General features: G+C 45.1%; 1 protein-coding gene across 1 annotated transcript; it reads left to right on the top strand.

Moving 5' to 3' along the window:
- The first annotated feature begins 352 nt into the window (after positions 1 to 352).
- Positions 353 to 6,634, top strand: LOC136496308 (polyadenylate-binding protein RBP47-like). Its single transcript, XM_066491955.1, has 6 exons — positions 353 to 948; positions 2,082 to 2,535; positions 4,681 to 4,736; positions 4,816 to 4,946; positions 5,038 to 5,134; positions 6,203 to 6,634. Exons 1-6 carry the CDS (start codon positions 571 to 573, stop codon positions 6,356 to 6,358), a joined length of 1,272 nt encoding a protein of 423 aa, XP_066348052.1. The 5' UTR covers positions 353 to 570; the 3' UTR covers positions 6,359 to 6,634.
- Positions 6,635 to 13,162: the final 6,528 nt, after the last annotated feature.

Here is a 13,162-nt window from a genome sequence, read left to right as displayed (position 1 = left end):
AGCTGGACGCATAAATATAAATATTTTTTTTATATAAATTTAGTTAAAAATTTACTTAGACAACTCTAATAATTTATTTTAGTACTGTATTTAGGATCAGTGGTGGTAATAAATAGCCGACCAGAAGCACACGCAGAAAAAGCAAACTGGTATCTCTTCCTCACGCACTCACCACGAAATCGCAGACCAGATGTCGCCGGCCCACGCGTCAGCCACCCACCCTGGCGATCAGACGGCCAAGACCATAACGAACTCCAAGATCTGACGGTGCAGATCCGTTTCTAACCCCGTATAAATTCAGCTCACCCCACCACGAGCTCCATCTCTTTTCCGCTCTCCACCCCTCGCGAGCCCTCCAACCCCCACACGACCCCCCTCCTCGGCGGAGGCGGCTGCGGCGGGCCACCCACCATGGCGATCAGACGGCCAAGACCATAACGAACTCCAAGATCTGACGGTGCAGATCCGTTTCTAACCCCGTATATATTCAGCTCACCGCATCCTCGCGAGCCCTCCAACCCCCACACGGCCAAACGACCCCCCTCCTCGGCGGCGGCGGCTGCGGCGGCGATGCAGATGGCGGCGACCACCACCGACTCCCAGGCGGCCGTGCCGCCTCACCACCCTCACGCCCACCCCCACGTGCCCCCTCAGCATGCTCACCCGCACCACCACATGCCGCAGCCACGGTGGGTCGTCATCCCGTACCCGCCGCCGCCGCCCATGGTGGCCGCGCCACCGCCGCCGCCGCCGCAGTTTGCCAAGCACTTCGCTGCTGGGCCGCCGCCCCAGCCGCCCCAAGCTGCGGCCGGGCGCCGCACGCCGACCCCGCCCGCGGCCGGATCCGGCGGGAACGGGTGCGAGGAGAATAAGACCATTTGGGTCGGCGACCTCCAGTACTGGATGGACGAGAACTACCTCCACAGCTGCTTCGGGCCCAGCGGCGAGGTTTGCTTTCTCTCCCGATCCGGACTCCTCCGTACTGGATCTCATGAATACAGCTAGATTTGTACCATTTCGGCGCGTTGATTCGTGTGTTTTTGCCTCAGATTGATATAGAAGCTTAAACTCCGCTTGATTTTTGCTTGGTGCAAATAAAGGTGCCATATTTTTAGAATTTAGACGTTGCAAAATTGCTTAAGGCGCCAAGTTCGAGGTCATTCAATGCCGTACGGACGGAATGCTCTTGTTTGGTCATTTAGGTAGTGTTTAGTTCCCAAAATTTTTCAAGATTCCTCGTCACATCGAATCTTTGGACGCATGCATGAAGCATTAAATATAAATAAAAAATAAAACTAATTACACAGTTTAGACGAAATTCACGAGACGAATCTTTTAAGCCTAATTAGACTATGAACGGACACTAATTGCTAAATAACAACGAAAGTGCTACAGTACCATTTCCCAAAAAATTTCGCCAACTAAACAAGGCCAGTATCTCCTGTTTGGTTTAGAGCCGTGTAGTAGCTTTAAAATGTTTTTTTTTTGGTATAGCTTTTTTTTTCCTATAGAAGAAGGGGTCATCTTATTCCCTTTGGGATTGGTGTATGCGAGGTGACAAACGTGCCGACCTCTTGTAGGATTTATGCATATAACTTACTTGGAGGAAACGGTCTTGATTCTTGATAAGTAATAAACATTTTGAATGGGCCAAGTTAGCTGCTTCACTTTTGTGGATCATGTATCAGTAGAATAACTTTTAGAGGAGCAAAAGGAAGCAATAATTTCGGCCTTGGGCCAATTATCCTTTTCGGGGGTATGCTCACTGATGTTGACAGGAAGAGAAAAGATGCCTGATTATAGGATCCATGTGATGGGGTACTGATACAATGCCTCTTCAGGAGCAGAGATAAATGGACAAAGTGACTTGTATCTATTCTTTTTTTTTGTACTAGCTAGTAGTATTAGCTACCAGGGACCTTTCTTCAAACATAATTGAAAGTATGTTTATCGGATACAGATGAGGTTAACTGCCAATCAGGCCCGACTTACTATTTCTTCTTTCTGTTTTTGTGTGTTTGTGCTTCCAGAACTTTTTAACTAGTAATCTTATTGTCTTTTGCTACCTTACATTTTTGTAGGTGGTTACAATAAAAGTTATCCGCAATAGGCAAACAGGACAGTCAGAGGGGTATGGATTTGTTGAGTTCTTTTCTCATGCATCAGCAGAAAAGGCTCTTCAGAATTTTACTGGTCATGTGATGCCAAACACTGACCGGGCATTTAAGTTGAATTGGGCATCATATAGCATGGGTGAAAAGCGATCTGAAGTAGCTTCTGATCACTCGATATTTGTTGGTGATCTAGCTGCTGATGTTACTGATGAAATGCTGCTGGAGCTTTTCTCTAGCAAGTACCGCTCGGTGAAAGGAGCTAAAGTTATTATTGATGCAAACACAGGCCGTTCTAGGGGCTATGGATTTGTTAGGTTTGGAGATGACAACGACAAATCTCATGCAATGTCTGAAATGAATGGTGTATATTGCTCTACTAGGCCAATTCGTATAGGACCTGCGACTCCCAGAAGATCTTCAGGTATCCCCATCTTCTATTGTTGTTCCACAATCTCAAATGGTATAGCATCTTTTCATTCAACCATAGATTGTCAAATATTTTATGTTATGAAATGGTTAAGATACTCCCTAGACCCTAGGGTTGAAGGCATCGACCCTTGACCTGTGAACGCTGACCTTGACCTTGGTACGCGGGGTCATTTTCGACCCCGGCATGTAAAAACCTCTCACAAGTACCGTACCACATTCCTCGACCCTGTTTTTGACCCCCTCGATCTGGGATCTTTGTGACTACTGCCCATTTTCTAACGTGTCATTGAGTTTTTTTTTTTGCTAAAGTCCATAATATTGAGCGTAGAAGGGCAGGCCTGGTGCAATGGTGAGAGCTGTCTCACTGAGTCACCAGGTCGTGGGTTCAAAGCAGCCTCTCCGCAGATTTGCGGGGGGAAGGCTTGCCTCGTTTTTTCCCTTCCCCAGACCCCACTCATGTGGGAGCCTCTGGCATTGGGTCTGCCCTGCCCATAATATTGAGCGTAACTTGGATACCAAGGCGTGGTTAGTTCGTAGGACGGAAACCGAACAGGCGGTTGCATGGCGTTTGAGATGGGGTCGTGATAAAACGACTGTTTGCATGGCGATCACTATGGAGTTGCAATTAAAAGGAAACTGAAGCATTTAGCCGTGCATGCATCCATGCGAAATTGATGGACGCTAACCGCTGTGGAGCACAATGTGACACTTGAGACCGACACCCGTTAGGGAGTTACTCATATCCACGAGCGCAACGATTGATGGCCCTGTATTGGTATTCGTTTTTGTACCTGTCATGCCTTAGAAACTCGACTTGCGAGAGTATTACTCAATTTGATTTTTTTTTATGGAATGCAATGATTCTGACCTTCCTGGTCACCAATCCAGTCAAGTTCTTGAGTCACCATGTCATTTGTTGAACTGTATTTTATAGAAATCATTTGAATAATTCTATACATATTGCATACCAACCTTTTCTGATTAAGAGGTTCTAACCATTATTCAGTGGTCCTCTTTTAAGTAAAGGCAACTCTTTACCCTGATCCATCCAGTTGGCTAGAATGCTTAGTCCCTTTATTCAATCCTGCATATGCAAGCTGAACGCTAGCAGTCATGTATTTTTGTTACTGTCTGCAAGCGTCCGGGCCAAACAGATTCCCGGAATGACTCAGCAGCATGTACCTGACCAGAGGAGCTGTCTAACCATCTTTCATTCTGGGTACACTGATGATCTGGCTTTTATTTTATTGTTGATTGAATTCATGACTGCATTTTGGCAAAAAAAAAAAAAAAACTGCTAACACATTCGAAATTCACTTTGCTTCTTTTTTCCTTTTCACTTAGGAGACTAAAGTTGCCAAATCATCTGTTTCATCCTCCTGAGTCCTAACTAGGTTTTTTAGTACTTTCTAAAGTTCTGATGATATTAAAAAGTGAATTACTGAAACACATGCTTTATGATTGTAACTATAAAAAACTTCCGGTATATTGGCTTGTGGTATGTGAGCCTGATTTCTATGGCTACAGTGTTCTTAAAAAAAATCCGATTCTTAGGGAAATCCCACTATCTGATTGGATGGTTGTGGCCTCATCTCTAGCACTAGTCTACTAAGTGCTCATTCTCTTCCTTGGCCTGCTGATACGATTGTTACTTGTGTGATCCTCTTCTTACCTCAGGTGGATATCATATAGTTGATGCATCTTGATACATTTGGACCATGAATCCTGTGGTTTTGTGTCACAAGCCTGCAAGGCTAGATATCCTGGATTTTGTTCACCTCTTAACCGTAGGGCCATGTTTTCCTCCAATTTACCGCTCTGCGATTTATCTATGCGTACTTTGTTCTTTTGAGTGCCAAATATGTAGCCTGTTGAAATGAATGAATAGTATCAGGAAAACAACCTAGTGCATGAAAATTTTTCAGTGTGGAGCTAGCACTGCATGTACTAAACTGGCACATACCCTCTACAGTTACTCCTTGAATAACTTTATGTTATTCCATGGATAGTCAATCTAAACCAAGTTAGTGTTCCCAGAGCATGTTATGTGTTATGTACCATGATATTGCTCATGTTCTTTCGTGTAATCTCTAGTTTTTCTGATCTGCTCATTGAACTTGATGACTACTGTACTCAGGAGATTCTGGCTCCTCGACTCCTGGTCCTTCAGATGGCGATTCTTCTAATAGAACGGTTTGTGGTACTCTTTTCCTGTGGTGTTTGTCACCTTTAAGTTGATAGTTTTTAATCTGTAGTTGTCACCCTTCTCTAGGTATATGTTGGTGGGCTTGACCCCAATGTCAGTGAAGATGAACTTAGAAAAGCCTTTGCCAAATATGGTGATCTTGCCTCTGTGAAAATTCCTCTAGGAAAGCAATGTGGCTTTGTTCAATTTGTTAGCAGGTATGTACCTGAAGCATTTACATGATTTGCTATTTATTTTTGTCCATAACTTTGCTGAAGTGATGTTTAAGCCGTGCGGCTATTCTTCTAGAACTGATGCTGAAGAAGCACTACAAGGATTAAATGGATCACTCATTGGAAAGCAGGCAGTTCGCCTTTCATGGGGCCGCAGCCCATCGCATAAGCAGGTTTGTCATGCTTGACATTGCATTCCTCTGTTTTCATTTTTTTTTCCTTTGGTCAGGATTATTTGTTCTTTTGTGTAGTCACTTGTTATAGGGGCCAGAAGCTAGATTACACCGATCCCCACCCCTACCTCAAAATATGGGAACCGAGATTTGAACTCCCCATCCGGCCTGCCCACAACTCTAACGAGTGCGTGGCCAACGAGATATGAACCCAAGGCGCTAGCTCCAACTCTATCTCTGCTAGCTACCTGGGTTATCCACCCGTCCTCTGTAGTTGCTTGTTATAGTATCAGTTTTCGCTGACCCAATCAGATTTTGTTAAATTGTAGCGTTGCAATAGTTAGTTTTGCCAACTTAACAGCAATTCAGTAAATTATTGAGTACCCTAACTTTTGATATGCCTCAAAACTAACCTTTTCACATCTAAGATTGTGTTCATCACATGATGTTCATTAGCCTTTGTGATTGCACTCACCACCATCAGTGTCATTCATTGGGTTGGTGGAGGAATAAGAACTCTCAGGAGTTTGCTGGATGTTGTTCCACTCTCCACTTATTATCTCTCGAACAAACTAACTTGATCAATCTGCTGCGTATTTCTCTTTTTACCTTTAAGACTAAAAACCAGTTGTCTGAAAATTGTGACCTTGATTGCAACTAGCTTACCATAGCTGTAAGGGAGTACTGACAATATGTTCCTACAATCCTAATGGAAACAAAAGGTTAAATATGGTTGCATCTTGCAGTGCATTTTAAGCAGCAATGGGGTGGTTCTTAGTTTCCTATTTGAATTTCCCTGGCCATTCTGATCTCTTGCACATAATTATTACCTCTGTTCGTTTGAACTACTTTTCAGCCAATAAACAGTGTTTTCCTTTCACAACAAATCAGCATAAGCATCAGTATAAGCCAAATTTCAGCATAAGCATGAGTTGGTGTTTTTTCTGTTTAGCATTGCATATTTTTTGACATTTGTAATTTGTAATTCCTCACAATGGTGAAAGGTAGCTTTTGTGAAACCATTTGCTTCCTTCCTCCCCTTACAGTCTTTTCCTTTTCTGTTTCCAGTGGAGGGGTGACTCCGGCAACAGGAGGAACAACATGTACTATGGCACACCATTCTATGGCGGATATGGCTATGCCTCCCCGGTGCCACACCCAAACATGTACGCTGCAGCGTATGGCGCGTACCCGATGTATGGCAACCAGCAGCTAGTGAGCTAGAGAGCTCCCCTCCGATGTGTCCCCTCTGACGGGAAACAAAGGTTTTGGTCCGGTGAGCATAGTAGCGTCAGGTGAGAAGGTTATAGCCTTATAGGTTGTCCTAAAAAGTGGGCGAGATATGTTGTTGAACGGATGGTATGGTGCCTGTAGCTGTTGTGTGCGTGCGTCGCAAGAATTGGATGGAACTCGTGGCTTGTAGTACATCAGGGAGTCATGTCGGTGTTCTTTCAAGAAATTTTGACTTGGTAATAAATTAAACTATTGTTTGTGCGTCCATTTTTCCCTCTCGAGGTTGGCAATCATTTTCATGCTCTTGGTTACATATAACTTGTATTTTTGACCCTGGTATGTGATTTTTCTGTTTGGATTTAAAGTTTGGGGGCACAAATCAGTAGTGTTGCTGCCTACAGATGCTTGTGCAACTCATCTACTACTAGAAAATGCTTGTACATGAATCAAAAGGAAGATTGTTATTCATACAGCTGAGTCATCTGAGTTACGATGATGATCTAAAATAAAAACTCTGATCAAATAGAGTTGCTCTTTGCGGCTTCCACGGGGTGAGCATAATGCCTCTCACAATTCCTTCTCTGGAGCACCGCACAATCTTTCTTGCGTACTTCGACGGAGATCACCACCAAGCCATCTAGAAGGTGGCAACCTCCAAGAGTAACAAGCACCACTGACTTGCAACTCGAACATCTAGTGCCACTCGATGCAACCCCATGATGTAATCGCATTAGAATCGCACTCATACTCAAGCGTATGTGAGTTAGGGGGCTCCCAAGCACACCTACACAAGCCACCAAGGCTTAAGGGTGCTAAGCAAACAGACCAAGGTCGAGCTCCACCTCTATTTATAGCCCTCAAGCCAAATAGAGCCGTTGGAGCCTTGGAACGCATTTCTACGCGGTCACCGGACAACAACGTATGGGCACCGGACAAGGGGTGGCAGAGCCCCAATGGTCGAATTACAATGGCTAATTTGAACTATTTGTTAGCAAACTTGGCACTAGACAAGGGAGGGAGGTGCACCGCCCTAGGGGTGGCGGTGCCCCCGTGGCACCCAAAACACATTTTTGCCCCTCTCTAAAAAAAATATGACAGTGCTAGGCACCAGACAGTCCGGTGACCATGGCGGTGCCAACTTCTACTCAAACTTGATTTCCACCACCTCAAGGTTGTAGAGCATTTCATTAGCTTTTCGAAATGTCCTTGATCATCGAAATCAGAGTTCGGAGCTATGAGTTATGTCCAAAATACAAAAGGGTGGTGCTGCTGAAATGGGCATGTTGCAGGGGGTGGCGGTACACCGTGCAAGGGGTGGTGGTGCCACCGCCCTAGGGTGTCCGGTGCACACCGGAAAAGGCGGTGCCACCCCCCAGGTTGGGCTGTGCGTTGGCTACAAATTTGGTTGTGTTTTTTCGATCCTCGGACAACCCGAACTTGATGTTTTCTTCTCTTTTTCTTCTCCAACTTGATCCAAATCAACTCCAACAACTCCTCCTTTGCAAATGTACCAACACCACCAAGTGACCACCAACTTGTGCATGTGTGTTAGCTTTTCACAAATATTTTCCAAAGGATTAGTCACTCAATTCACCACGCCACTCGATCCTAGTAATGATGCAAAGTTAGATTACTCGAGTGGCACTAGATGATCGATATGCAAACAAGTTTGCTCCTCTTGATAGTACGGTCATCTATCCTAAACCTAGTCATAAACTTCTCTACACACCTATGACCGGTGAAATGAAATGCCCTATAGATTATACCTTTGCCTTGCGCATTTTATTCCATCTCTTCCAATGTTGATGCAACATATGCACCAACCTTGATCAACAAATGATATAATCCACTTTATATCATCACGTGACCTTGTTGGTTCATTGATGTTGACCTCACTTGCTTTTCACCGTTGCCTTTATCCATTGGCACCAAGTCTTGCTCAAGCTTCACCGCCACGTTGTCCATCGCTCTAACGATTCCAGCTTGCCCTTCACGCTTGGAACCAGTCCATCAAGTTGAATCTTGTCTTGATCTTCTCCACCTTAGTCACATGACTCAATGTTATGTCTCATATGCAATAAGCTCCTTCATCACATGTCATGGCATGAGTTGCTCACACAAGTGTACCTATGGACTAATCACCTGTGTATCTCACATTTAAACACATTAGTCCACCTAGGTTGTCACATTTAAACACATCAATCTCTCTCCTTTTTGGTAATTGATGACAACTCTACAAAGATATGGAAATTAAGCTCATTTCAAGCTAGCACTTCACACAAGTGTAAATTGCTAACTTTATTTAGATTTTATGCTACTTATCCAACATTTAAGCTCTATGTCAAGATTTGGATAAGCACCATAAAATCTGACTTGGTAGTGATAACTCCCCCTACATGTGTGCTCAAATGGTTTGGTTTCAAGTTTTCACACATGCATAAATATGAAATTTGTGGGAGTGTTACCACTACTAAGTGATGCTAAGGTGCATAGAATAACCTTTGAAGCATGATACCAATCGGAGTTGCACTTTTAACATCATGCTTAGCATCATGAGTAGCTAGACAACAAAAACACTAGAAACCCCATGAGATCAATATTATAAACAAGGTTCTATTTTTTTTCTTGAAAAACACAAGTCTATCTACCATCCTATGTGTCGATATTTTGTAAATCGGACTAGTAAATTTATATGATTGTCGCACTGCTGTAGGAAGATGATGGTAGCATCCAAAAATATGAGGATTTATACTGGTTCAGGCCAGAGCCCTACGTCCAGTCTTAGAGATGATCGAGTGTGTGTTCCTCGCTTGAATGCACTGAAGTTCAGATACCCAAGATGGGTGCCCTAGCTGCCCTTATATAGAGTTCGAGGCCAGGGCATCTATAAAGACGAAGGTTCTCCCGACCGAAGGGTCATGAGCCTAAGGAAGGGCCTAGCTAACTTGGCTTACAAGCTACGCCGTCTTGTGGTTCACGTCATGGCGTGGTTGTCCTCATGGTCTTGTGGCCACGTCGTGGTATGGGTTGGCATGGTGATATTGTGCCGGCCATGGCAGCACTATAGGCATGGTGGTGGTTCGCCAGCCATCCTATGCGATGTGGTCTCCGTCGTGGTCTTCATCACCACCTCTTGGTTTCCTAGGGTGTCATACAGGAGTTGGTAGCCGCCCCAAGTCGTCGATCACCCGGTTGGCTTGTGGATCTGAGGGCCATGATCCCGATCATTGGGGTCATGGCTCTGCCGGTCTAGATGGCCTCTAAGTCAAGTCCTTCGTCGTGGATCCTAACCCATAGTGGGTAGAATCGTAAATTCATCTTGTCAAGCCGTATCTGGCTAGTGGGCACTATACCGATCGTCATCGCCTTGGGCGATGTTGTCTTGTCTGAGATGTGTGGCGTAGGGGTGGCGTCTGATTGGACCGAGGTGACCGTTGTCCCCTCGGTCCTTGCAGGGTCAGTGCGACATGCTTATTCCTATCAGGGCAGACACACTTGGCTAGGCTCAACCTCTCCCCGTTCCTCCTAGGTGTCGGAGCGTTAGGGAGGTCATGAGTCTCTTGCGCATCGTGTGGCTAAGTCTGAGGAAGGGGTCATGGCTGACCCCCACCTTAGCGCTTGGCCTAGTTTTCTTAGATCAGCTAGGCCTCGGTCATTTGGGCTCTTGTCAGCTGATGTATCATGGGCCGCTTGGCTTGCTATCTAATCGATGCCATGAGACACCCTAGGGTTATAACCCCAACAGTAGCCCCTAAGCATTTTTTGCGATCTCGAAGTGATCACAAAAGCGTTGTATTACATGTATATCAAATGCAGGCGCGTTCAATGCGGTAGGTGGCCGTTGTGCTCTACCCTGTCAGGATGCCCTGACGATGTGGTACGTGACCGCTAAGCTCTGCCGTGTTAGTGTGCTGCATATATGGGTTTCGTGACCCAGGCGGGACCGAGTGGTCTCATCGATGCTGTACCGGCCCTGCCTTTGGGAACATCTTGATTTCCCTGACCTCACACGGGTATCTAACACTGGTTGTGACCTCCCATAGTTCACCACATGATGTGGAGATCTCAGGCTGCTCGGGGCCTATAAATATAGGTCTTCCTACCGTTTGAAGCGCTCATGGCTGTGACTACAAATCATTCCTATCTTCCTACTGAGAGAGTGAGGAAATGGGAGAGAAAAGTTCAAGGGGAACCATGTGGTTCCCGTTGTGTGTCCCGCTGGGGGTCATCTGTGGTGTTCAGAAGCTAATGGTGCCCCTTCAACCACTGATGCTAGAAGGGTCTTACGAGCAGGGAAGGATACACCCATGGTGCGCAAGCACTATAGGGATCAGGCAATCCCATCTTAGGCGAGATGGGTTTTGCCTGACTCCAAGGCTCTCTGCCTGTGCCCCGTTGATGATTGTGAAAGCCCATGGGTGCCCGTTCAAGCGTCCTTGAGCCGATGCAACCTCCATGCCTCCTCCTATGCTCTCATGCCCTCGAGAGTCATGTTGCTATAGGAAGGTTGGCGCAACGCCTGTCCTTCTATGGTAGTAGTAAGGCCTCCTAGGGCTTATTGGAGATGTCATTGATGTGCTGATTTCTAGATTTGCATTTTGGTGCGTGGCTTGGCCATGCTTGTTTTTGAAGTTTGATGGGAGAGACCCTTTCTTAGTGTCTACTTGCTTCTCTGGGGTCTCTCGGTGGTGTCTAAGTTGTGGTCACTTACCCTGGTAACAACATGGTCTGAGATGCCCTCATTAGCCAAGGATTACCACATGGGTTTTGGAGCATCTCTTGTCATGTGTGAGCAGGGCATGATCCACGTAAGCATAGGCACCTTCCTTGCGGAGGCACCTTCATGAGTCTTTTAGCCGCTTGTCTGGTTAATCTCCCATAGTGGGGTTGCTAGCCACCACTGGTCCATGAGATTTCAAGATGTGTAGGATCTCTGGTTAGCCTAGAGGGGGGTAAATAGGCCTATCAAAACAAACACTCAAACTTTCATTAAATTCAACTTGTGGCACTGCCGCTCTGACCTCGTGGCACTGCCAGGCCAGAACTACAGACAACTTCGAGTCATAGTTCAAAATCAGTGAATGTAAACTTGAATCGGAGAAATTTCTTAGCTTTCTGGAGGTATGAGATTCACAGATCGAGACAAGTGGTAGGAACACAACACATAAGTAGATCGACCACAAACCCTAGAAATCAACTCAACAACAATATAAAATGCAAATAATGTAAATTAAGCACAAGGTGACACGATGATTTAACCCATGGTTCAGCTCACCACCAAGGCTTGCCTACGTCCATGTTGTTGAGGTTAGCCACTAAGGCTTAGGGCTTTGCAACCCTTCCTCGTTCTCAAGTTAAGAGGCTCGACTCTTGAGATGAGGGGTGAGTTTACTAGCTTCAAAAGGTGGTTACAAACCTCCTGGGGCTACCACACAAGTTGGCAAGCTCCACAGGCGATGCTCTAGCTGACTAGGAGCAAAGCTCCAAGAGTAATAAACACAGCTGCCAGACAAAATGTGAACCAAGTGCTCTTTTGAGTTGGGGAATCAAAGGATCTGCTCTCTAATTAAGTTTGGGACCTTTTTCTCTAGGATTGATGGGGAAATCAAGGGAGAATGCTTGGGAGCTCAAGGTCACCAATGGAGGAGATAGAAAAGGGCACTCTTCTATTCTTGGACAAGCTGAATGAGTGGGGAGCCAAAGAGTGATGTTGGGGAGGAAGGTGAAAGGTATAAATACCCACCAGCCCCAACGGTCACTTAAGTCATGGCATTGCCCCAGCTCAAGTGCGGTAGTGTCGCACTACGGCAGTGCCTCTCTCTAGGTGCGACACTACCATACCAGGCAAGACAACAAGGGTAAGAGTGAAGTGCTGGCTGTCTTGGCTATGAATATGAGGATACATGTGTAGGTTTGAGCACTTGGTAGCACATGTTAGCTTAAGCATTGTGCCTCCCTTTATAGTATGGCTTTTTCTATACTCAAATTCAAAATATAAAAGAATTTAAACCTCCTTTGAGTTTTAAGCCATCAACATTTGTAATTAGGGGCTCCTCCATTTCATGTAACATCCTCGAATATAAATTCCCTGCTTGTTATCTTGATAAATCTCATTAGTTATCTAATTGCGTGGTCATTATCACCAAAACCCACAATTAGGGCTTGATTGCACTTTCGATCTCCCCCTTTTTGGTGATTGATGATAACCCAATTAGAGCTTACAAAAGATATAAAATAAATACTGAGATTTTTCGAACCATGGGTGTAGAGCCTTCCCCTAAATGTGTGAATAGAGAATTGAATTCTCAAATTGACATAAGAAGCCAAGATTCACATTTTAGTAAAAGTGACGGGGCTCCCCTACATCCATGCTCCTATGGGGTGTTGCACACTGTGTCAGGTATGTAGACATGATGCGAATGACAATTCATGCACAACAAGTTTTGCTGTAACAGCTGGGTGCGGCACTACCGCTCCAGGGTGCGGCACTGTCGCACTTGCTGTAACAGCACAGATAAGAACATGCACCACACAACATGTAACATATATAAAGATGTACATTCTAGCACAATATTATCACAAGCTACATCACAAATTAATTCATGTCCATATCCCACACATATAAAGTACTTAGGTAGCATTATTACATAAATAGAGTTTTGAATCATCTCTCAAACTCTCAACCTAACAAAGTCTACTCTAAATGGATAAGAACATGAAGCTCTAGCTGCAGCAATCTCCTCTCCATGGCATCAAAAAAGTTGTTGACCCCTCTCTAATTTCTCCCCCTTTGGC

Source organism: Miscanthus floridulus, chromosome 12, assembly GCF_019320115.1.
Source record: "Miscanthus floridulus cultivar M001 chromosome 12, ASM1932011v1, whole genome shotgun sequence".
NCBI lineage: Eukaryota > Viridiplantae > Streptophyta > Magnoliopsida > Poales > Poaceae > Miscanthus > Miscanthus floridulus.
This window is presented reverse-complemented; position numbering and strand designations above follow the sequence as displayed.

Excerpts from the sequence above, each read along its gene's own strand:
- LOC136496308 (XM_066491955.1), top strand. The coding sequence starts at position 571 with ATGCAGATGGCGGCGACCACCACCGACTCCCAGGCGGCCGTGCCGCCT. Across the intron at positions 949-2,081 it reads GCTTCGGGCCCAGCGGCGAG|GTGGTTACAATAAAAGTTAT; the intron begins GTTTGCTTTCTC and ends ACATTTTTGTAG. Across the intron at positions 2,536-4,680 it reads GACTCCCAGAAGATCTTCAG|GAGATTCTGGCTCCTCGACT; the intron begins GTATCCCCATCT and ends TACTGTACTCAG.